This window comes from Typopeltis vanoorti, chromosome 23 (genome assembly GCF_054136105.1).
Source record: "Typopeltis vanoorti isolate ZY-2024b chromosome 23, IOZ_Tvanoo_1.0, whole genome shotgun sequence".
In the NCBI taxonomy this organism is placed as follows: Eukaryota; Metazoa; Arthropoda; class Arachnida; order Uropygi; family Thelyphonidae; genus Typopeltis; species Typopeltis vanoorti.
In genome coordinates, this window is record NC_143571.1 from 11201704 (window position 1) to 11225778 (window position 24075).

The following is a 24075-nucleotide window of genomic DNA, read 5'->3' on the forward strand; positions in this document are numbered from 1 at the left end:
GCCGCTTGAAGTCACCATTATACATGTTAGTGATTATACACTGGGGAAAGCAGGAGTTCATCTTCCACAAATATCCAAAGCTAGAAATATTTGCTTTCCAGATATGTTATTGTGGAATTCTAATCCTTAATCTGTTGCTAACAAAATCTTGTCCGCTGTGGAGGTTAGCACTAACTATAGTAAAACTTCATTTAATCAGAAGTAACATCATAAGTATAAAGAAATTACTGAATAAATATAATTACTGAGTAAATATTTTGCATCAGTGTAGAAGTGCTTATTAGCCTGGTGTTATTATTCAAATACAGTCATCCCTCGACTTACGTCCATGATCCCATAAGGGAATAAATAACATTTTCAACTATACTTACGAACAAGACACAAGCGCGCGTAAGGTAAAGCATGCATAGTTGCAACAGCGCTTTCAGGGCAATCTCCCTCAGCAATCGACACGTGTCTTCAACAGTTCCTCTGTTCATTTTGTGTTTGAGAAATGGGTTATTTATGTATTTATCTTTAAATATTTCTCGATGTTTTGTGCAACATGGATCCTACACGCACAACCAAAAAACTTGGTGAAGAATCACAGAAAAAAGAGGTGATCAGTTGATCTTGAAATGAAGTTATAAAGCAACATGAAGCTGTTAAGCCTGTTAATGTGATCGCACATGATTTTGGATGGTCTCATTCTACAGTGACGACCATTTTGAAAAATAAGGATAAAATCATAGAGGCTGTGAAAGGATCTGCTTCTATTAAATAGACGATAGTGATGAAGCAACGATAAGGTCCTATCGGTGATATGGAAAAGCTACTTGCATCATGAATAGAGGACCTGAACCAAAAGCGCATACCCCTTAGCATTGTGACCATAACCACTAAGGCACTTAGTCTCTTCAACATGTTGAAGGAGGAAACATAGTCCAATTACGACTACGAATTCAATGCTTCTTCTGATTGGTTCATGAGATTCAAGCATCATTTTGCGCTGCATAGCACAAAAATGTATGGGAATCTGTGTGTGCTGAGAAGGCTGCCAAGGAGTTTGTGGAAAAATTAGATAAAATTATTACGTAGGAATATTATTTGCCACAGCAAATATTTAATATGGATGAGACGTCCTTATTTCGGAATGCCCGAAATAAGGACGTCTCGAAAAAATGCCCGAGCAGACATTCATCCACAAAAAAAGCTAAAATCTATGCTTAGTTTCAAAGCTCTTAAAGCCCATATTGCGATTCTGTTCCGGGTGTGACTGGATATAAACGGAAACCATTTGTGATATGGCACAGTGAGAATCCATGCATCTTCAAAAACATTAGTAAGAATACTCCCAGTTCATTATCGGAGCGATAAGAAATCATGGATGACTCAAAAATTGTTTGAGGATGCCTTAATCAACTGTTATGCGAGTGAAATAAAAGCTATTATGTGAAAGAAAATGTAGAATTTAAAATTTTATTAATTCTATATAATGCTCCAGGTCATCCGTCTTGTACGTCTTATAGAGGTGATCTTCACCAAGTTCAAGGTCATGTTTCTCCCTCCAAACACTACTTCATTCATCCAACCGATGGATCAGGGAGTTCTTGTAATGTTTAAAGCTTATTATTTACGGAGAACTTTTTCACAAGCCATGTTATCATTTCCTTCTGCTACTGAAGGAAATGACCAGACTCTCATGCAATTCTGGAAAACATTCAATATTTATCATGCTATTAAAAATATTGCTGTGGCTTGGGACGAAGTGACCTCTCATGCATGAGTGGCATATGGAAAAAGACATTTGAAAGGTTTGTGCATGATTTTGGAATTGTGTAATAGTGGGCCTAGCAAACAATCTGAATCTCGAAGTGAATGATGACGACAATTCAACTCATAGAGAGTTCCCCTGAAGAATTGACAAACGAAGAATTGGTCGAATTGGAGGAAAAACTGTTACAGAAGAGGAAAAATGAGAGAAGGAAGATAAAGTTAAACAATTTACAGTGAAGGGTCTTTCAGAAACGTTCTTTGCAGTTAACGATGTTCTCAAAATGGCTGAAGACATGGACGCCAATGTTGAATGCTACTTAATAATAGAAACTAAAGTGCATGATGCATTTGCTTGCTATGAACAAATTTATGATGAAAGGAAGAAGAGGAATAAGCCAAGCACATTGGACATTTTCATCAAAAAAAAAAAAAAAAAGTTACACCATAAGAGCCACAGCCTGATTGTTCACACAGGGAAGGTAATGAAGATTTGGGTGATTATTCTCCTGTTATATAGTGGCAGTAACGCACAGTACAGTTTTATAATAAGGTTTAAAAATTAAAATGATCATATAATTATTACGGTTAAGTCCCTAACCCCCTATAACTCTGTTGATTTAATGTGTCGACTTACGTCCTGCTGGATTGACTGGAACCCGGATGTAAGTCAAGGGATGACTGCACTTATAAAGATGGCAAAGCTAATATGCACTTCTACGTTGATGCCAAACAATATGTAGCTCGTGTCAAATACAAGCTAGTATTTATTTGCATACTATAAGGGGGGACACAATTTTTTGAAGTACATTTTTAATATAAATTTTATTAAGGAACAAATTTACATTATTCAATTATATAATCACCATCGTTATTTATAACCTTATTCCAATGATCTAAGTTTAGAATTCCTTTTTTGAAAAAAGTTTTTTCTTTGGAGGCAAAAAATGATATCAAACTCCTTTGGACATCATCTTGCGAACGGAAGGTTTTATTTCTTATGCTATGTTCTAAGGACCTCAATAAGTGATAGTCACTAGGAGCAATATCTGCCGAATATGGAGGATGTGGTAGAAGTTTTCCCATCCTAACTGCCTAATTTTTTCTTGAGTCATTCTTGCAGAATGTGGTTTTGCATTATCTTGCTGCAAAATTACCCCTTTTCGATTGACAAGTGCAGGACGTTTGATTAATAATGCTTGATGTAGTCGCTCTAGTTGTTCACAGTAAATAGCTGCTGTGATAGTCTTCCCTTGTTCCATGAGTTCGTAATGAATAATTCCATGAATATCCCACCAAATGCACAACAGAATCTTTTGTGGATGAAGTCCATCTTTAGGTGTTGGATTGGAGTTTGATTTGGAGAAAGCTACTGTTTTTTTGCATTTAATATTCTTATACAGCACCCATTTTTCGCCACCAGTTACGACTCGTTCCAAAAAAGGGTTATTTTGTTGTCTGGTTCACAATGAATTGCAAATCGCCCGTCTCTGTACTTTATCGTTGTCTGACAGTTCATGCGGTACCCATACACCCTGTTTAAGAACCTTGCTACTCTTATGTAAGTGCTCTTGGACAGTTACATAATATTGAAGGTTAACAAATGTCAGCGATGGTTTAGGAGATTTGCAGAAAAAACTTTTGATCTTTCTGATCGTCCTCGATCTGGAAGACCTCTGACTCTAGATGACGATGCTCTTATCTCGTTGAATCAGATCCAAAACAAATCATACAAGAATTAGCAGAGAAACTTAATTCATCATGGTCAACTGTCCAAGAGCACTTGATGAATTAAGTTTCTCTGCTAATTCTTGTATGGTTTGTTTTGGATCGGATTCAACGAGAGTCTTAAGAGCATCGTCATCTAGAGTAAGAGGTCTTCCAGATCGAGGACGATCAGCAAGATCAAAATTTTTTTCTGCAAATCTCCTAAACCATCGCTGCCATTTGTTAACCCTCAATACATCTCCATTAGTTGAGAAATGATTTTGGCAGCCTCGGTAGCATTCTTTCCTTGGCGAAACAGAAACAGCATACAATGATGTAAATGATGCTCTTCTACTTTAAAGTCTGCCATATTAAAAAAAATAACGTAAAATTAAAAAAAAACAGCTTTTTTAAATAAATAAAGTAATGCTAATATTTAAATAAAAATCAAATTTAATAATTTATGTGTTATTTAAAAAAAAAACAATCGGCTAAAAATGAACTATTAAAAATAATTGATTACTTTCCGGTCCCCCCTACCATTTGAGCTATCAGCATCTATAAATTAAGGTTGAAAAAATGTCAATACTTATTGAGTTAAATTTTATCAGCATGCTTGTGTTCTTTTGAAATTTTTATATTTCGTAAATACCATAAATTCAGTCATTTACATTACTTGGTTATTGAGAAGAATTCAGTAATGCATGATGTATTTGTGTTCTTAGAATGTTGAACTTGCTTTTATAATTAACTACTGTTTATAAAACTGGAGATATTATTGCATGGGCACCTCTATAGAGTCTGATGATTCATCACAAGCTACTCAAAAACTATCCACACAGTATCTATCCTTGACAGACAAAGCACAACAGACTATGGTAGCCATTCCATTTATTCACCACTCTCAAAGCAAAAAAACTTACTCCTCACACTCTTATCTCATTTTTACTCAATTTCTAGGATCTCTTGTTCTTTCCCCTTTCCCTTAGCCAAGCACTAAAATATTTCCTTTGCATCAGTCATATAAAATCCTTTTAGTAGTTTCTATCATATCCCCCTTTTTCCACCTACGAAACTTTTACAACCCATAAACCATCATTCTATATAATCATTGTCAGCATTACACGGGCCACGACTTTGCCACATTAAATTGATAGCCATTATTTTTTACCTATACTGTCAGCCTGTTTAAATTGTCTTGCAAGCTCTTTACATTGCCTTGATTAACTATTACCATGCCCAATTTTCATCATCAGCAAACTGAATATTTCCCTTCAGATAATTCCCTTTATCATTTATGTACAAATTAAACAGTAATAGTAGTAGTCCATGCACAAGTTCTTGTGGCACACTGCTGGTCACCTGGATTTTGCTGCTTTGTTTATTTTTTGATGTTTGCCCATCAGCCACCTTTGTATCAGTACCATGTGATATTCTGTCAGATGCCTTTGCAAAATCCAACAGTATCATCATATAGCCATTCCCTTTATCCAACTCAGTTATCACTCTGTTATAAAAAGTAAATTACTAAGGCATAACTTAACCCTTCACAAAACTGCCATGCTGCTTTCCTCATCCCATAGAATATCATATTCTTATCCACCCTTTCCTGAATTCAGTCTGATGGACTTTTTCAATACTTTTACTACTACTCCCAAGATACCGATTGGTCTATAATTTGCTACTGCATTATTGGTACTTCCTTTATGCAATGGAACTATTTTGCATAAAGAATATTGCAACTGAATATTTCCCTTCACTCTACAAGAGCTAAGACTTAAGTTAAACAGCATAGTCAGGGACATAGGACAGCAATTCTTTAAAAAAAAATAAGGATGAAAGAATGAAAAAAATGACTACCAAAGCTAAGACTTGAGTTAAACACCATATCAGAGACAATAGGATAGCAATTCTTTAAAAAAAAATGATAATGCACATCTCTTAATTTTGAAGATGTTTATTGTTTATTTTAATAACACCTCTGGTATGATGTGACCATGACACAAATGCCTAAGATTAGAGGAGTGATTGTTCCCCAAGAAAATGACACAAAGCCTAAGATTAGAGGAGTCATTGTTCCCTATGAAAATGTCCTGTAAATATTGTATTTCAAGCAAGCACTTTTTTATTGGTATGTTACTCAGTGTGAGTATGAACATTGAAAGTCAGGCCATTAGATCTTTGAAGTGGCAAAAGGCCTGTTTGCTGTCAAAGGCAGCTCCATCTTATCTCTATGGTGCTAGTATATTATGTTTTCAGCATTTTTATTATGGAGTTTTCATCAGGAGTGCTAAGTCCATGTACCTAGTCTAGCCATAAATACTGTTACAACTTGAACAGCACATAACCTTTAATCTATCAGTAAATCATTTACACACCACATGTATAAAACGTGCATAATAGCAGTATTCAGTGTTCAAAATGTCCCCTTTTTGCCTGCACACATGAAGTCTGTGAGGCCAGGCCACATTAAATCTTGCAGTGCTGCCACTGCTCACTACAAATTCACCTTAGGCTGGTGATACTGGGGTGTCATTTCTTGCAGGCTTCTCTCTCAAGCTCTGACTACAATTTGAAGTCCAACAGATTCAGATCAGGACTTCCAGATGGCCAATCAGATGGTGATATGTCGTCAGGCACATTCACCCTTCAGCCGCTGTTGTGTAGTCCACTGCCTACTGTGAAACAATGTTGTTCAGGGGCTGAACCACAGGTTCCAGCACAGTGTCTTGATAGACTTTGGCAGAGGTTTTGACCACTTTCTTGCAGAAATGCAACTTGGATATCCCCCTGATATGTCACACCAACCAAACCATTACTGACACGGGGTGATGACATATCTGAATCCTGGGTGCCCTGGCACATGCTGTGCGACCATCCAGGGCATATGCCCGATGATTTTGGCAGTTAAACAAATCTTCAATGGTGAAAACGTCTCATCTGTGAAAAAGATATCTCTGTTCATTGTTTGCATACTGCTGGAGAAGCGCCTTTGATTTTATCACCGTCTGCTGCATAAGCTGTGGTATTAGGAACTGTCCAGTAGAACGACGATAGGCTCTCACCCCAGTTCATCATTAGTGCAGTTGACATCGTTCTCTGCAAAAGGTTCGTTTCTCACAACATTCTCACAGGATTATTGCAGAGGTGTGCCTTCACAGCACTCACAAGCTGTTGTGTCCTAATACAGCATGTCTCTTCACCAAATGGATAAACTCAGATGTATGAGAAGGAAGTATTAGAGCTGTTGCAAGTTACATAAATAGATGAGACTTCCAGATGAACTGAATAAGAATTCAGCAATAGGAACTGATGGATGCTAAAAGAGTTTCAGTTGAAAGGGCTATTCCTTTAACCAGTTACATAATTTGAGGTCTCAGAACAGGGAAGATTTCACAGGAGTGGAAAGAATGTATGGTAATTCCATTGCACAAGGGATGTATCCAACAATCAACCTATTAATATCTCTGGAGCAGTGGTGAAAATTTTGGAAATGTTAGAGTTTGAATTCAGAATTGGGTTGACAGAGAATCTCTACTTTGTATTCAACAAAGTATAGATTACTAAGAAAAACACGAATTCCCTTAGAAATACTAAGGGAATTCGTGTTTTAGCAAATTACTCACATTCTATAATTAATGTTGCCATTGAGTTAGACAACAGAATTCAGCATGGAGGACTCTTGTATAATTTGGAGAATGTGAGTTTGGATTATAAAATATTAGTGTGGATATGAGGATGTCTGACTGACAGATATCAAAAAGTTGTATATGGGGGATGTGAGTCTGCAAGATTTAAGGTAACCAGTGGTGTACTGCAAGGATCAGTCCTTGGTCCACTGTTATTTTCAATCCGTATATTAATGGCATTAGGAAGGATTTGACAAGCAACATACATCTATTTGCTGATGATGCAAAGATAGGTAGGGTAATTTCCTGATATGCAGTACTTACAGAATAATTTGAATAGGCTAGGATTGTGGGCATGGGAAAATGGACATCAGTTCAATATCAGTAAATGTAAAGTCATTCACTTTTGCATGATTAGATATCCAATGTTGTATTATATTGGTGGGATTATGCTAAAAGAAACTGAGACTAGGGATCTTGGAGTGTTAGTAGATAAGAAGTTGAAGTTCAGGAACCATATAGCAAAGATTGCAAATACAACTCAAATGCAGTGCTAAAATGAACTTTGACATCTAAAGATAAGGGTCATTTTGCCTCTTTACAATATCTTGATAATACCTGACTTGGACTATTGTGGTCAGGTCTGTTATTGTTTCTGTGGTGATTCTGATACAGTGGGAGGAGAGAAAGTGCAAAGGAGAGTGTTAAATTTCAGGATTATGGAATACTGATTATGTAGACAGATTGAAAATTTGTAGACTGCAGATACTAGCAAACAGGAGAAAGAGGGTGATATGATGGAGACTTCTCTTAATTGATGGAATTTTCCATTTTATGGAGTGTGGGGAAAGGATGAGAAGGCATCATTCGAAGCTGAAAATGAATGCTGTCAAGAAATTGGTGAGATCTAGATTTTTCTCTCATAGAGTAGTACATAATTGGAATGGATTGCCATTGGATGTTGTGTGTGTGTGTGTGCGTGCACGTGCAAGTAGCATGAATGAATTCAAGAACAGATATGACAGCTGTTATATGGTGCATGTAATATGTGGCCTCTCTCAATGAGTCCTAGACTCTGGTGATCTTTTCTTAATTATTATTATTAGCCTCTTTTTAAATATACTTTCATATATCTTACCTGAAACACTCAGTAGGGAAATTTGTCTATTATTCTCACATTGTTTTATTTCATTTTTTTTATAGATAGGGCTGTATTATGCAAGTTCTTCTTCAGTCATCTAGAAGTCATTTGACCTTCTTTCCATACATTCTGAATTATGTGGTGCAGGCTTTGTACTTAAGTATTTCTGGTTGAATATCATTCACTATACTTGCCTTTCTGCATTTCAGGATTTTGATGACATTTTTTCCTTGAAGTATTGATATGCACTCCTCATATAATTCTTTCAGTATAATTCCTACAAACATTTAAGATATCTTTATCTTCAGGTTTCTTGTAATTTTCATCATTTCAGATTTCTTTTCAATACTTTCTTTCATTTCTAAGTGTTTTCATTAGGCTGTAGAACATTTTGCTGCTATCCTCATGTTTATCTTCTGTATTCTTATGAAAGTCTCCCAAGACTTTTGTTTATCTACTTTGACATGCTGCCTTGCTCTCTTGCATTTCTTCTCTGTGCTCTTAGATATCTGCCAACTTCTTAGGAACTTTTGGTTATGCTTTTTCTTTTACAGGACCACCACTTTCACTTCTTGCATTCTGATGGTGTTCTAATTTTTCTGTCCTTGCAGACAGCTTCACCCCATGCCTCTCAGGGTAATCAGTATTTTCTTCAGAGTTTCCAAGGTTTGATTGTTTTCAAACTCTTGTCATTTTTTTTTCTCTTAATATTTGTATACTTAGTCTGTAGTTCACTTTTCAAAACTTTCTTTTAAGGTTACACAGTGATCAGCATTCATATTTATAAATTTAGGGACACAAAAAAACGTGTGTAATAGATTATTTTATTAATTACTAAAATAAAACTTGACGTTTTGACCCCTGTATCGAGGTCATCATCAGAAGGATACAAGTCTATAAGGAACCAAGCTACACATGCTCTAGCCCTGTATACCGGTAAACTAAATCTACGTAGTTAATTAATCCTTTTCCCTAGCCTGACCTCTAGTGATAAAAAAATAAATAAAAAATACAACTACAATAAACTGCTAAAGTCCTCATGTATTAATATTCTTCTGGATTTGTACAGTTCTGATTGTTATAATATGATTTCCTTCAGTTGCTGTTGAATGTTACAAACACTTCACCAGGTTGTCTTCTTGTAATGGGATTTTTCTACGGCTAGTTTAGGTTGTTAGACAGGTTGTATAAGGGTCCTCCAAATTCTTGGAATGGTTAGGCCATCATTTTTGTTGAGATTTGGGTTATGTTTGAGCATTTCACATGACTCTTTAAATTTTCTCTCAAATCAGGTTTGGGTGCGGTGTAGGAAATTGGTTTTTTTCCAATGAATTCTCTGAAATGTTTGGAGCGCGTGGTCAGAAAGTCCGGTTTTTCCAAAACGGAGGTATTTAATGTGTAGTTTGTGTTCGTCTTCTCTGATTGGGATAGTTTGCCCTCTTTTCTCTATGTATGGTATGTTACATGTGCATCGTATTTTGTATACCCCTGGGTGGGCTAGGTGTGGAAGAGGACCTTTAGAAGAACTGACTAGGTGTCTTAACTTATTTGGGGGTTTAAAGGTGGTTTTAATGTTGTATTTGCATAGTGTTCTGTCTATTTTTTCAGAAATGCGTCTAACATAAGGAATGGCAATGGCATTCCTGAAATCTTTTTTGTTCTTACTGGTATCTTTGTGGAGTATCTTGTGAATAGTTTTTTTACTGTATCCATTTTCTATAAATGTTTGGTTGATGATCTTGTATTCCTGGTTTCGAGCTTGTTCGTTAGAACAAATAGTTAGAGCTCTGTGTTTAAGGGTGCTTATGACACCTAGTTTTTGTGTTGGATGGTGGTAAGAATTTTTGTGTGTGTATTTGCCTGTGTGTGTAGGTTTGCAGTAGACTGAGAAGGAGAGAGCCAGAGGGAAGACGTGTGACAAGTGTGTCTAGGAACGGAAGAGAGTTGTTTTTTTTCCACTTCAATGGTGAATTGGATACATTTGTGTTGTTTGTTTAGATGGCTAAGGAATGTATTTAGAGCTTCGCGGCTGTGGGGCCAAATGGCGAAAATATCGTCGACATATCTGAGCCAAATTTTTGGGCTTTAGACATGCTGTCTCTAGAGCCCAAAACAAAGAAAAATTAATAATGAAATTTCTAGCCCTGCAACAACAGAAAAGCACAAGACCATCAGGATGCCATAACGAAAGGAACAGCCAATTACAAACCGACATCACAAGAAGCAGCCAATCGCCCACAAACGAAGTTAGGAGCAACCAACCACCATCGGGTCACAGCTTGGTTATCAATCAATCAAACCACAATCTCATCCAAGGTGAACTCTCACTGCTAAAGAAAGGTTTGAACTACGCCACTGCTCCGAGGTCAGTGAACAAACTTGATATCATATCAGCCAGATTGGGGAGGTTTAAGATCCCTCCCCACCAATCTGGCTGATAAAATACGAATGGAAACATCGTGTATACTAAATTCAAACAAAAAACTAAGAACCAACTTAAAACTGAAAATCTAGCTCTTAAATCCTTAAAAAATAACCAAGACATTATAATCATGAAAGCAGATAAAGGTAATACCACTGTCCTTTTAGACCGTACAACATACATTGAAAAAATGAACCATTTGATATCAGACCACAACACCTACCAAATGTTAAACTACAACCCCACAAAACGTAACAAAAAGAAAACAACTGAATTAATCAAATGCGTCCACACATGGCCCGAAGAAACAACAAAAAAATTAATACCTCATTATGCCCGTGCACCCAGAATTTATGGCCTGCCAAACATACACAAAGCAGGCATACCACTACATCTGATTGTTGAAGGAATTGACAGCCCAAATGATCACTTATCCAAAAAATTAGCAGCCACACTCGAGGAATTGGTAGGTCAGTCCCCTTCTTACATAACAAATACACATTTCATTAATAAAATTAAAAACATTACACTCAACCACCAAGATTTATTAGTCAGCTTTGACATACTTCCATTTTCACCAATGTCCCAATCAATGACACTATCTTGCTCTTTCAGAACATATTTCCACATGACATCACAGCGCTCTTTGCCCACGTACTCCGCTCCGGATATTTCGTGTGGCAAAACAAGTTTTACCTTCAAAAAGACGGTACATCCATGAGCTCACCCCCCCACCCCCATAGCTAACTTTTATATGGAAGACTTTGAGTAACAGGCTCTAGAGACAGCATGTCTAAAGCCCAAAATTTGGCTCAGTTACGTCGACGATATTTTTGCCATTTGGCCCCATGGCTGCGAAGCTCTAAATACATTCCTTAGCCACCTAAACAAACAACACAAACATATCCAATTCACCATTGAAATGGGAAAAAAAACAACTCTCTTCCTTTCCTAGACACACTTGTCACACGTCTTCCCTCTGGCTGTCTCTCCTTCTCAGTTTACCGCAAACCTACACACACACAGGCCAATACATACACAAAAACTAGGTGCCATAAAAACCCTTAAACACAGAGCTCTAACTATTTGTTCTAATGAACAATCTCTAAACCAGGAATACAAGATCATCAACCAAACATTTATAAAAAATGGATACAGTAAAAAAACTATTCACAAAGATATTGTACGGTCTAAAAGGACATTGGCATTACCTTTATCTGCTTTCGTGATTATAATGTCTTGATTATTTTTTAAGGATTTAAGGGCTAGATTTTCGGTTTTGTTTAAGTTGGTTCTTAGTTTTTTGTTTGAATTTAGTATACACGATTTTTCCATTTCTTATTTTATCAGCCAGATTGGTGGGGAAGGGATCTTAAACCTCCCCAATCTGGCTGATATGATATCAAGTTTGTTCACTGACCTCAGAGCAGTGGCGTAGTTCAAACCTTTCTTTAGCAGTGAGAGTTCACCTTGGATGAGATTGTGGTTTGATTGATTGATAACCAAGCTGTGACCCGATGGTGGTTGGTTGCTCCTAACTTCGTTTGTGGGCGATTGGCTGCTTCTTGTGATGTCGGTTTGTAATTGGCTGTTCCTTTCGTTATGACATCCTGATGGTCTTGTGCTTTTCTGTTGTTGCAGGGCTAGAAATTTCATTATTAATTTTTCTTTGTTTTGCGCTCTAGAGACAGCATGTCTAAAGCCCAAAAATTTGGCTCAGATATGTCGACGATATTTTCGCCATTTGGCCCCACAGCCGCGAAGCTCTAAATACATTCCTTAGCCATCTAAACAAACAACACAAATGTATCCAATTCACCATTGAAGTGGAAAAAAAAACAACTCTCTTCCGTTCCTAGACACACTTGTCACACGTCTTCCCTCTGGCTCTCTCCTTCTCAGTCTACTGCAAACCTACACACATGCAAATACACACACAAAAATTCTTACCACCATCCAACACAAAAACTAGGTGTCATAAGCACCCTTAAACACAGAGCTCTAACTATTTGTTCTAACGAACAAGCTCGAAACCAGGAATACAAGATCATCAACCAAACATTTATAGAAAATGGATACAGTAAAAAAACTATTCACAAGATACTCCACAAAGATACCAGTAAGAACAAAAAAGATTTCAGGAATGCCATTGCCATTCCTTATGTTAGATGCATTTCTGAAAAAATAGACAGAACACTATGCAAATACAACATTAAAACCACCTTTAAACCCCCAAATAAGTTAAGACACCTAGTCAGTTCTTCTAAAGGTCCTCTTCCACACCTAGCCCACCCAGGGGTATACAAAATACGATGCACATGTAACATACCATACATAGAGAAAAGAGGGCAAACTATCCCAATCAGACAAGATGAACACAAACGACACATTAAATACCTCCGTTTTGGAAAAACCAGGCTTTCTGACCACGCACTCCAAACATTCCAGAGAAGTCATTGGAAAAATACCAATTTCCTACACCGCACCCAAACCTGATTTGAGAGAAAATTTAAAGAGTCGTGAAATGCTCAAACATAACCCAAATCTCAACAAAAATGATGGTCTAACCATTCCAAGAATGTGGAGGACCCTTTTACAACCTGTCTAACAATCTAAACTAGCCGTAGAAAAATCCCACTACAAGAAGACAACCTGGTGAACTGTTTGTAACATTCAACAGCAACTGAAGGAAATCATATTATAACAATCAAAACTGTACAAATCCAGAAGAATATTAATACATGAGGACTTTAGCAGTTTATTGTAGTTGTATTTTTTATTTATTTTATTTTTTTATTTATTTTTTTATCACTAGAGGTCAGGCTAGGGAAAAGGATTAATTAACTACTTAGATTTAGTGTACCGGTATACAGGGCTAGAGCATGTAGCTTGGTTCCTTATACACTTGTATCCTTCTGATGATGACCTCGATGTTGATGGCCGAAATGTCAAGTTTTATTTTATTAGTAATTAATAAAATAATCTATTCAACATGTGTGTTTTTGTGTCCCTAAATTTATAAATATGAATCTCAAAACTGCTTATCTGATTCTTTTTAAAATATCCTTACACTCTTTCTTTTCAATGAGATGTTCAATTTTTTCCTTCTCCAACCTAAATAGTCCATTTCAACGGTTCTCAATCTTTTTTAATACTTGTTTATGCTGTTTAACTTATTTATTACCTTGTGTATTTATAAGAAATATTTGTTTGTTTTTATATATAGATTTGAAGCCTATATATGTTTCTTCCTGTATTTTGGTATAAATGTCCTTCCATCATTAACCCCCCCCCCCAAAAAAAAGTTCATCATTGCTACTATAGCTTGCATTGATCATTGAGGGTACGTGCTGAAAGATATCTAGAGTGAAGTAATAGTCTTATAATACATTAGATATATCATCATCATGCATATCAAGTCTATAGGCCTAGTATTGCCTGTTCCGGCCTTAGAAGTCATCGTTTAAGAGAATGTCCTGGCTTTCTTTTCCCTAATATCTTGTACTTTAAGGCTTGTTTTGGTAATCTTTCTGTTTTCATTCTTTGAACGTGTTTCATCCATTTATGTTTATATTTTTTAATTTTTTCTATTACTGGTTCTTCTTGGTTTTCTTTCATAATTTCTTTTGTGATCAAATAGGATATACTTTGCAATTTTTTTTCATAAACTTCATTTCTGCTGTTGTTAATCTTTGTCTTTTTGTTTTATTGTCCAGATTTCGCTTCCATACATTAAGACTGGTAGGGCTAATGTATTGTATACTTTTAGTCTGGTTTGTTTTTGAACTGGGTTTGGTTTAAATATAGAGTTAATTACACCTGTTCTAAGATCTTGTTATCTATTACTATTTTAGTTCTTGCTGGATCTTGTGCTTTAAAGGCCATAGTTTTTGATTTTTCTGTTGATATTATTATACCATAATCTTTGGCTATCTTATTTAAATCTAAAATAGCTTTCTGTAAGTTATCTTCAGAATTTGTAATTATTATTTGGTTGTCGGCAAAGAGGAGAGTGTTTAAGTTTACTGTAGGAGAAAGTTTAATTCCTTGATGTTAATTTTTATTCCATTTTATTATTATTTCATTTAAGCAGATATTAAAAAGAGTTGCTAAGAGGGGACATCCCTGTCGAACCCCTTGGTTTATCTCTGTTGTATATGATAGCTCGTGATTTAATCTTATTTGTATTTGATTATTTTCATATATACTTGTGATAGCTTTTAGGATATTATTTGGTATTTGTCTTTCTTTTAATATGTTAAATAATATGTTTCTTTTAACTTTGTCAAATGCTTTTTCAAAGTCAATAAATGCAAGATGTGTTTCTAAATTGTATTCTCTTCTTTTCTCTATTATGAATTTTAGGCAAAAGGCCGGGTCTATACATGATCGTCCTTTTCTAAATCCATTCTGTACTTCTAAAATAAAGTTTTCAGAATATTTCATTAGTTTGCTATTTAAGATTCTGCTATAAATTCCTGTTATAAAATATATAGCAGAATCTTAAATAGCAAACTAATGAAATATTCCAAAAACATTAGATATATATCCTATGTTTTTCATAGGAAATCCAGATATATTTAAACAGTAATCTTTTACATGATCTCTTTTGATTCACACTCTCTCTCCAAATCTCTGGCATCCCAAAAGTTATAGCTTGGCCTTTTTCCAGAATCCATTTATCAAATTTAAAGGTTGTGCATCAGCTTGTTTTATGTATTATGACATAATAAATTGAAGAAATGAGATTCAAAGGTGGTCTGAGAACAAGCAACAACTCTAACAGACCAAGTTGGTGTTGAGGCATGTTCAAACCATGTCTGTAGCATCACAACAGCTACAATGGATAGTTAAGTAACAGTGGTGAAAAATTTTTGCTGTTATTAATAACTTTTGATAAAAGCATCCCAGAAATATATGAAAGACATCTGTTTAATAAACTTTGAATTTTTTTGGATTGGAGACTACTTGGATTCAATGCATTGAAATGCAAGAATCTGCTAAATTAATTTCACTTTCATTTGTCTGTCATTAACTCCCATTTTAAATTGCCCATTAATAATATTTGCTTATCCCTGTCTTTAGAATCTTTTGCTGTGGTAACACATTTCCACTATGCCCACTATGGTGACATTAACTTTTGTTATTGGAATGTTTCTTTATATTATGCATATTCTTTGAAAGTTATTTTTTATCAACCCTGCGGAGGTTGCGGCTGATCTGACAGATACAAACAAATTGTTTTAATATAAATATTCTTACACACATCCAGTTACAGCTAGGAGGTCATGACTAGCTGTGCATACATATATTATGAGTGATATTCCACACTGTTTATGCCATCAGTTTAGTTTAACATGTTATGTAAAGGTTTGTGATATTTGATAGTAAATTGTATCTGAGAGATACCGATATAGTATCGTATTGGTTTAGTTTTTTTTTTTTTTTTAATTTACCATTGAAAATGGCTGGGAAAATATTTGTTGGATAATCCATCGGATGTTGAAGAGATTCAGCGAATGTTACTCGAGTCCGATGATGAGAGAGTTGAAAGTGATATTTGATAGTAAATTGTATCTGAGAGATATTGCAAACTCTGATGTCAGTATGGTATTAGTTTAGTTGTTTTTTTCTTTGTTTAATAATTTCTAGATTGCAACTGAAAATAAATAAACCATGTATTATATTTGGAGTGTTTTTTTTTTTAAGTTTTATTGCATTTCAGCAAATAGTAATGAATGTATCTCTCAGATTCACACGACCTAAGCTGCAATTTTTTCAACCACGACCTCCGCAGGGTTAAATAAAATCTATTCCATTTTGTCCAGTGTGCAGCTACTTGCTAGCTGGCAGAATCTACTTGCCATGGGTGGGTGGACAAGCATATTTGTCTATTTCTGGTTATTGGCATGATTGAGATCTGACAGGTTACGTAAATATGAGACTTCCAGATATCATGAAGTATGAGGACCTGGTTCTTGTTTAATGGACTATGTGATTATATCACCTCCAGTATTCCTTAAACCTACAAGGACGTTGGTTAACAGAAACTACAATTGCAGGGTTTACTCAAATTTATTGTAATAAAAACTTCTACATGTTTAACGTCTACTAACTAATAGCTTCATCAGGGAGATAAATGTAGAAAAGATATTGCCTTCCACATAGGACATTGTGACAGAGGACCAATCAATTTCCTGATGTTCTGAGAAAATTCGGATTATCTGAAGACCATCTTTTCCAGGACATGTAAGGAATCATTATGATGAATGCTTAGTAGCAAGCATTTAATTTTTTTTGTATATATTCTCGACTACATTTATCTTCTTGATGAAGCTATTAGTTAGTAGACATTAAACATGTGGAATTTTTTTACAGTAAATCTGAGTAAACCCTGCAATTGTAGTTTCTGTTAACCATTGTCCTTGTAGGTTTCATTTCAATTGGAATTCAATTTATCATAGATGTGATAGTCTAAATTTCCCATGCTAATCGTTAATTTTAAATTGTTCATTCCCGTTTGATAACTCTTCTGAATTTCCATTGTTTTCTTTACAGTTAGCATTCTCTAGCTTTAACTCATACATACATACTCAAGTCAGAGCTAACCTACATGAAATATTCCTGCCCCCCCCCCCCCCCACCACACACACACACACCACCTCTACCACCAGAAAATTGCCATAGAATTTGTTGACACTTACAATGGAAATTATCAATTAATGTGATAAAGTGATGAAAAAAAGAATATTTTGATATTTATGCTTAGAAAACAATGAATTTTCGAAGATCACTAAATAATATATTAATTGCAAGTAATAAAAAGTATCTATACACATCATCAAAGTTTAATTTTGGATCTTGATATTAAGAAAACAGATAATTGCATTATACATCACTAAATAAAACGCACTACAAGTATATGGCATTTGTTTTAAAATGCATTAGAACAGGTATTTGCTTTGAAATATGATTTTTACCAATATGCTTACTTAATAAAACTGCTTCTCTCACACAGTGAAACAGTGTTTCAAAAATATGTAATGAATGCATTTGAACTTATTATTATTATTACGGGCAACTCCAAGGAGTCCTTAGACTCATCGATGGAGGCCCAACATCATGTCAAGAACAACTATTCATCATTCACACAGTATCTATTATACTTCACCTTGAACTAATTTACAGTCCTGGGACTCACAACAGACTCTGGCAGTTTATTCCACTCATTTACCACTCTCCAAGTAAAAAACCCAGCTCCCTTGCTAACCACACTCTTACCAAGCTTCCATGGATGGTCCCTAGTCCTCCCACTACCAGTCCCATTCACAAAAATATCTTCTGAATTAATCTTAAGAAACCCTTCAGTAATTTGAATGTCTCAATCATATTGCCCCTTTTCTGCCTATCAACCAATTTCTGCAGCCCACAAATCTTCAACGTGTTCTCATAAAGTTCATTCCATAGTCCTGCTATCATCTTGGTCACTTGTCTCTGGATCCTCTCCACCTCCTCCCCATCAAGAAGAAACCTTGATGCCTATATCTGGGCACAGTAGTCTAGATGGGGTCTTATCAAGACTCAATACAGAGGAACAATAACCTGTTTGTCTCTGCTCGTTAAAGTGTTTTTCAGCAATCAAGTGATTTAATGAGCTGATTTAGCCGCTTTTGCGATGTGTGTCCCCTAAACTTCAATTCCTTATCCACCAACACTCCCAAATCCCTGGCCTCGTCAGTCTCCTGGAGTACAGTTCCACCAATGTGATATACTGCTGCTAATCTTTTCACCCCAAAATGCAAAACCTTACATTTTTCCACATTAAATTGACATCCATTCACCTTAGCCCAGCCCTCCAAACTATCCAAATCATCCTGCAAAATTTTGACATCCTGAGCATTCACTATTGCTCTACCCAACTTTGCATCATCTGCAAACAAATGCACAGTTCCTCTCAGATCCTTCCCTAGGATCTGAGAGGAACTGTGTATATCTTTAACTATATTGTTAATGAACGAATTAAACAGTAGTGGTTCAAGAACAGAACCCTGCGGCACACCACTAGTCACAGGCCGTCTTTTGGACTCAACTCCTGAATAAACCACTCTCTAATATCTCTCCATCAACCACCCTCCTATCCACCTCACCAACCCTATATCCATTCTCATATGCTGCAGTTTATTGATTAGAATTCCATGTGGTATCCTATCAAAGGCTTTAACAAGGTCCAGTAAAATCACTGTAAACCCGTTATCCTTATCCAGTTTAGCCGTCACTGTGTTATACGTGAGCAAGTTACTGAGGTATGATCTACCCTTTACAAAACCATAATGTCCTCCATACAGTATCCCATTTTCATCTATCCAATCTTGTATTTTCCTCTTGACTATTTTCTGCAAGACCTTGACAACAATTCCTGATATGCTGATCGGCTGGTAATTTTCAACAGCAGTCTTGGAACTCTTTTATGCAGTGGAACTATTTTCCCCTCTTTCCACCCCATTGGGACTAACCCAGACCCATGACTCAAATTAAACAAAATGGTCAAGGGCACTGACAGTTCTTTAGCCGCTTCTCGTACGACACGAGCTGGTATACCATCCAATCCCGCAGATGAATTGACGTTGAGGTTTTGTAATAGACTATTCACCTCCATTTCATTTACCACATTCCTGTATAAACTAATGGTTCCTTCATTCCTTCAATGTCATGTCACCATCTAGATGATATACTCTTGCAAAGTGCTCACTCAGTAATTCCACTATATCGACTGATTCAGTGACCTCCATAGCATTGGCATTCCTTAAAATCATTCTGCCGTGTACTGTTTTTCTTTTACTTGCAGCATATTGAAAGAACTGTTTGGGACTCTCTTTAGCTTGCATGGCTAATTTCCTTTCATAATCCACTTTTGCTTTTCTTACCACACTTGTTACCCTTCTAGCCTGGGCTTTGTACCGTTCATGTGCCTGCAGGTCACCTTTCTCCTTAAATTCCTTCTGCAGTTGTTTCTTTTTTTTGCAGCTCAAGCTTAATGGTGTTATTCATCCATTTAATCCCTGCTTGATTTATTATTCGGGCTCTAGGTATACAGTCAGCCATTGCCTCCTGCAAATACTTCTTAACCACCACCTCCCATGCACTAAACCAATCTAACTCCTAAGCTTGTCATACTTATCAGCCTGATAATTCCATATGTACCCTGTCTTAATTGTAAATTCCACACCTTTAGCCACCTCCCAAGTCAAGACTCTATGATCACTTTCACCAATTGGTGGCAGCGTGGTCATATTCGTTACAGCCAAATTCTCAGATGCAATTACTCGGTCAAGCACTCTCTGATCCCCTAGTATTTTCCATTACATGCTGTCGCAGATAGTTATCCCTTAATAACCGCATAAAATCCAATTCCTTCCCCCATGTGTCCTCTCCTCCTTCCAAATTTGCTTATGCATACTATCTCCACCATCTATTCCATCACCTGGTCTATAACAGCACCCAATTGTATATTTTGTTCTGCTAGCCTCAATCTCACACAAAATAGCCTCAAATGTGCTCTTTTTTATACAGATTATATAGATCTTTGTTTTCCTCCTCTTTAGGAAGATTCAAGATTATGGATAATTTTCATCTGCTGAATTCTCGTGATGCTTGCCATGCTGGAGCCTTGAAAGTTCATCCTGAAATTTGTGATAGACATTATCATCACATGGATATACCACAGGACATTTCAGTGCAGAAATCACGGAGTAATGGTCATATTTTTCAGGAGCAGTCTGTCTCTTTTCAGGAATCAAATAACTGTATTGAACATATTAATCATGTTCACTTGATTGAAGGCACTCCAGTATGTTTCTCAAGGAATAGCTCACTTAGTTCTCTTAGCGTAGAGTCGCTGGATGAAACATCATTCTCTGAAAAAGCCTTGCTAGAAGAATGTATTAACTCTGGTATGCCCAAAGAAAAGCCGCACAAGAAATCTAAAAATAGGAAAACTAAAATAGGAAAGTTAGCATCACATTTACCTAATGATGAGCAAGACAAAAATAAAGAATTTGAAGAAAATAGTATTATGATAATAGATAATCAGTTCTCTAGAAGTGGAAGAACATTGCATACTGAAATACAAAATGACCAGTTAACATCTTATTGTGAACAGAATTCTGAACAAGAAGAAAAGGGAAAGGAAGATGAGAGAAATCAGGAGAAACCAAAGGCATCAGAAGTCTCCCATATTAAAGCATTTGATGCAATTAGATTAAAAAATGGCAAAAATATCGATGAAGAATATTTGAAAGAGCATCAAAGTAATGTAGATGATCAAGTGTCTGGAAATAATGATTCAAATTTATTAGAAATTCAAGATTATGTTGATCAAAGCAGCCCAATGAGAAATTTGGGATTCACAAATACTGAGCAGGAGGTTCAGATGCAGACAGCTGCAACATCTGTTGGTGTATTGGAACAGACTTTCACTTGTGATGTCCCTGATTATGCTAAACTGCATGGATTTACTAATGAAGAAAAATTAAGCATTCTCGATAGCTGTATAGAAATAAAAGTTAATGAAGAAATGACTAATGAACCAGTGATAAAATCAGACGTTCCAGGACCACATGCTAATTCTGACTTTATAAAGATAAAATCTGAGATTGATAAAAGTATAAATTCAAACGATAATGATTTTAATCATCAAACTGAGAAATTTAAAGATGGCCATAATAATCAGAGCTGTGATACTACAATTGAATATAATGAGAGTGAACCCCAGATAAATTCAGAGGAGAGCTCTGAGAGAATGATAGCTTCTGATGCACTTAAGTTAGAGGCAGGTCGTATTGTGCAAGAAATTGAAGCAGAATGTGATGTTAGTGATGATATGACTACGAGTACTTTCAGTTGTACATCAGATCTTGATAATGTTAAACCTCCATCTGTAATGGGGGACCTTTTATCATTGAGCTCAAGTGGGCTTTCGGAGTCAAGCAAACCTGATCTAATAATAGGTCATAAATTTGTACGTAAAGGTCATAGTTTCAAACATATGATTAAAGGAAATAGTAAGTACCGTAAAGTTCCAGAGATGGTAAGGCGAGCATTGGGTGAAAACCTGGAAATGTTGAAAAGTACTGGGTCAGATAGCTCTGACATTGCAAGTCAATCTTTTATAGATTATGTAGATAGTGCTAGTATGAAGAGCAGCTGTACTTCTGACTATTTGCTAGAAAATATTAATCCACCATCTGCTATGGATGATATTTCTTTAACAGCAAGCTGTGCTAGCTTGAGTAGTATTAGCTCAGATATTCTGGATGAAAAATCTCATCCGGAGATAGTTTCTAAAGGCCTGTATCCAGAAGATATGTCTGAGCGTTTCAACGCTGCCGCTGCAATGGTCCAGTTATATTCACGGGAACTCTCAAACATCATGAATGGCAGTGTGAAGAACAGTTATAATTCAGAAATAATAGATCATGTAATACCACCATCAGTTTTTCAGGAACTCACTGAGGTCACTGTTGAAGATGCCACAGAAATTGCCTGTGACACACTTGGATCTGATACTGAACTAGAAGAAGAGCTTCCGTGTGATGACGGTGAAGAAGATGATGATGATGATCCTGGTTCAGATACCTTGCAAGCACCACAAGTGGCATCTTTGTCAAAGGATGAACCTGGGGAAGGAAGTACTGAAAATTTGACCTTAACACTAACAGATGAACAGCCAGAAGATAACAAGGATCTACTGGAGAATGAATCTTTGGATAAAATGAGTATTATGACAGCAGAAGAAATTAAAGCTTTGCAAGAAAATGCTGACATTGTTGTAAATGCTTTAAATAAAATTGGGCTTTCAGAATGTGATGATGATTTGTCAAATGGGACATCATTAGATATGATGATTGAAGATGAAACAATATCATTAGTATCTAATGAGTCAGATGATGACTTACTTTCACCAGTTCATGAATCAGATGATCAAGATGATATAAATCATGAATTAAATAAAGGGCCGCGCATTATAAAACCAGTTAGTCGGGAAACCGTTCGCCAGGTTCAGGTGAAAAATATGCTGAAGAAGTCTGAAGGGAATGGTGCAAAGGAAAAAACAGATTGTTTAAAATCTTCTGAATCATCATCTTCATTTAAATATGTACCAGAACCTACTGAAAAGGCAGCTAATAGTTCTCAGATGAAGAGAGTAGTACCTATTTATAAATCACCGCTAAATTCAAAAATTATTTCTAAACCTCATTCACCTTCCAAAATTATATGTCCTTCAGAAAATAAAGTTAGTGTATCTGCTAGTAATTCGATTAATGAAGAAAATGTCCTGGATCTCTCTAGCAAACAGCCCTTGAAAGCAGATGTTTCATGCAAAATTGTTGATAGGCCAAGGCCTCCTGTAAAGCAAGGAACATTCACAAAAGATAAACCTTCTCAGAATGCACCACAAATACCACCTCCCAAAGAGAATGGAAGCATTGAATGGAATAGTAATACAGGAGAAGAAAATAAGTTTGTTTTAGAATCCCATATTGAAAATGGTCATGTGGATGGTTCACCAAAGGAGATATCGAGTGAAAGACTCCCTTCTAGAAGTAAAGGATTTGGTCTGAGAAAAAATTACAGTGCTACTTTCACAAAAAGAAAAAGTGCAGTAACACAAGAGAAAGCTCTTAACTCTCAAGAAGAAGAAGCTGGATGCTGTCAGACCTCGAGCCCTACATGCTTTAGTCAGTGCAGTGGATCTGTGAGCAATTGTTCTTCCAGCAACATTAGCCTCTCTTCTCAGTCCTCAACTGGGATACCATGTGTTAAAAAAATAGACAGTAGTACTTTTAAGAAACAAGTTCCCAGCAAAGTTGCATGCCTTTGGAAAAAAAAAGATAGTGGCAAAGAAAAAATCGCACAGCATGAGCCATCGGCTAAATCTAATAAATTTGGTACTCCAAGAAGTCCCATGCATGACAGCAGCAGCAGTTGCTCTTCTAAAAGTGGAGATGGAAGGAATACTGGTATACCATGCAGGTAAGATTCTTGAGCTTTGTTTTCCTTAATTGTTTGGGAATAGTTGAAATAGTTAGTTTCAGTGCAATGTTTTTCAGCAATACAATTTGTGCTGCATAATTTCTGTTGAAATGACTGCTAATACTCTGTATTTAGAGAATTGATTTTTTTTTGCATTTATCACTAGATAAATGCAAAAAAAAAAAAATCACTTTTATATTATTATTATTTCTTTGAAAAATGTATTATTAGGTATCTGAAAAAGCCTGCTTAACAAATTAGCTGTTCACAATCTTCATACTCAGCCTATGCAGAAGCACACAATAAATGTATGAGAGTGGTCTGAAAAGTTCTCTTTTCAGAAACTGCCTTTCTGAAAAAAGAAAAAATTACTTTTTTCTGAAAAGAGAAAA

The 24075-nt window shown here is 36.0% G+C and overlaps 1 protein-coding gene across 1 annotated transcript in view; it reads left to right on the forward strand.

Annotated features, from left to right (window-relative positions):
• Positions 1-24075, forward strand: part of LOC150093613 (adenomatous polyposis coli protein-like) — a 372524-nt gene that overhangs the window by 318738 nt on the left and 29711 nt on the right. Inside the window, exon 16 of the mRNA XM_090413231.1 lies at positions 20254-23683. Within this exon, the coding sequence (XP_090269357.1) occupies positions 20254-23683 (3430 nt within the window). The remainder of the gene's footprint in view (positions 1-20253; positions 23684-24075) is intronic.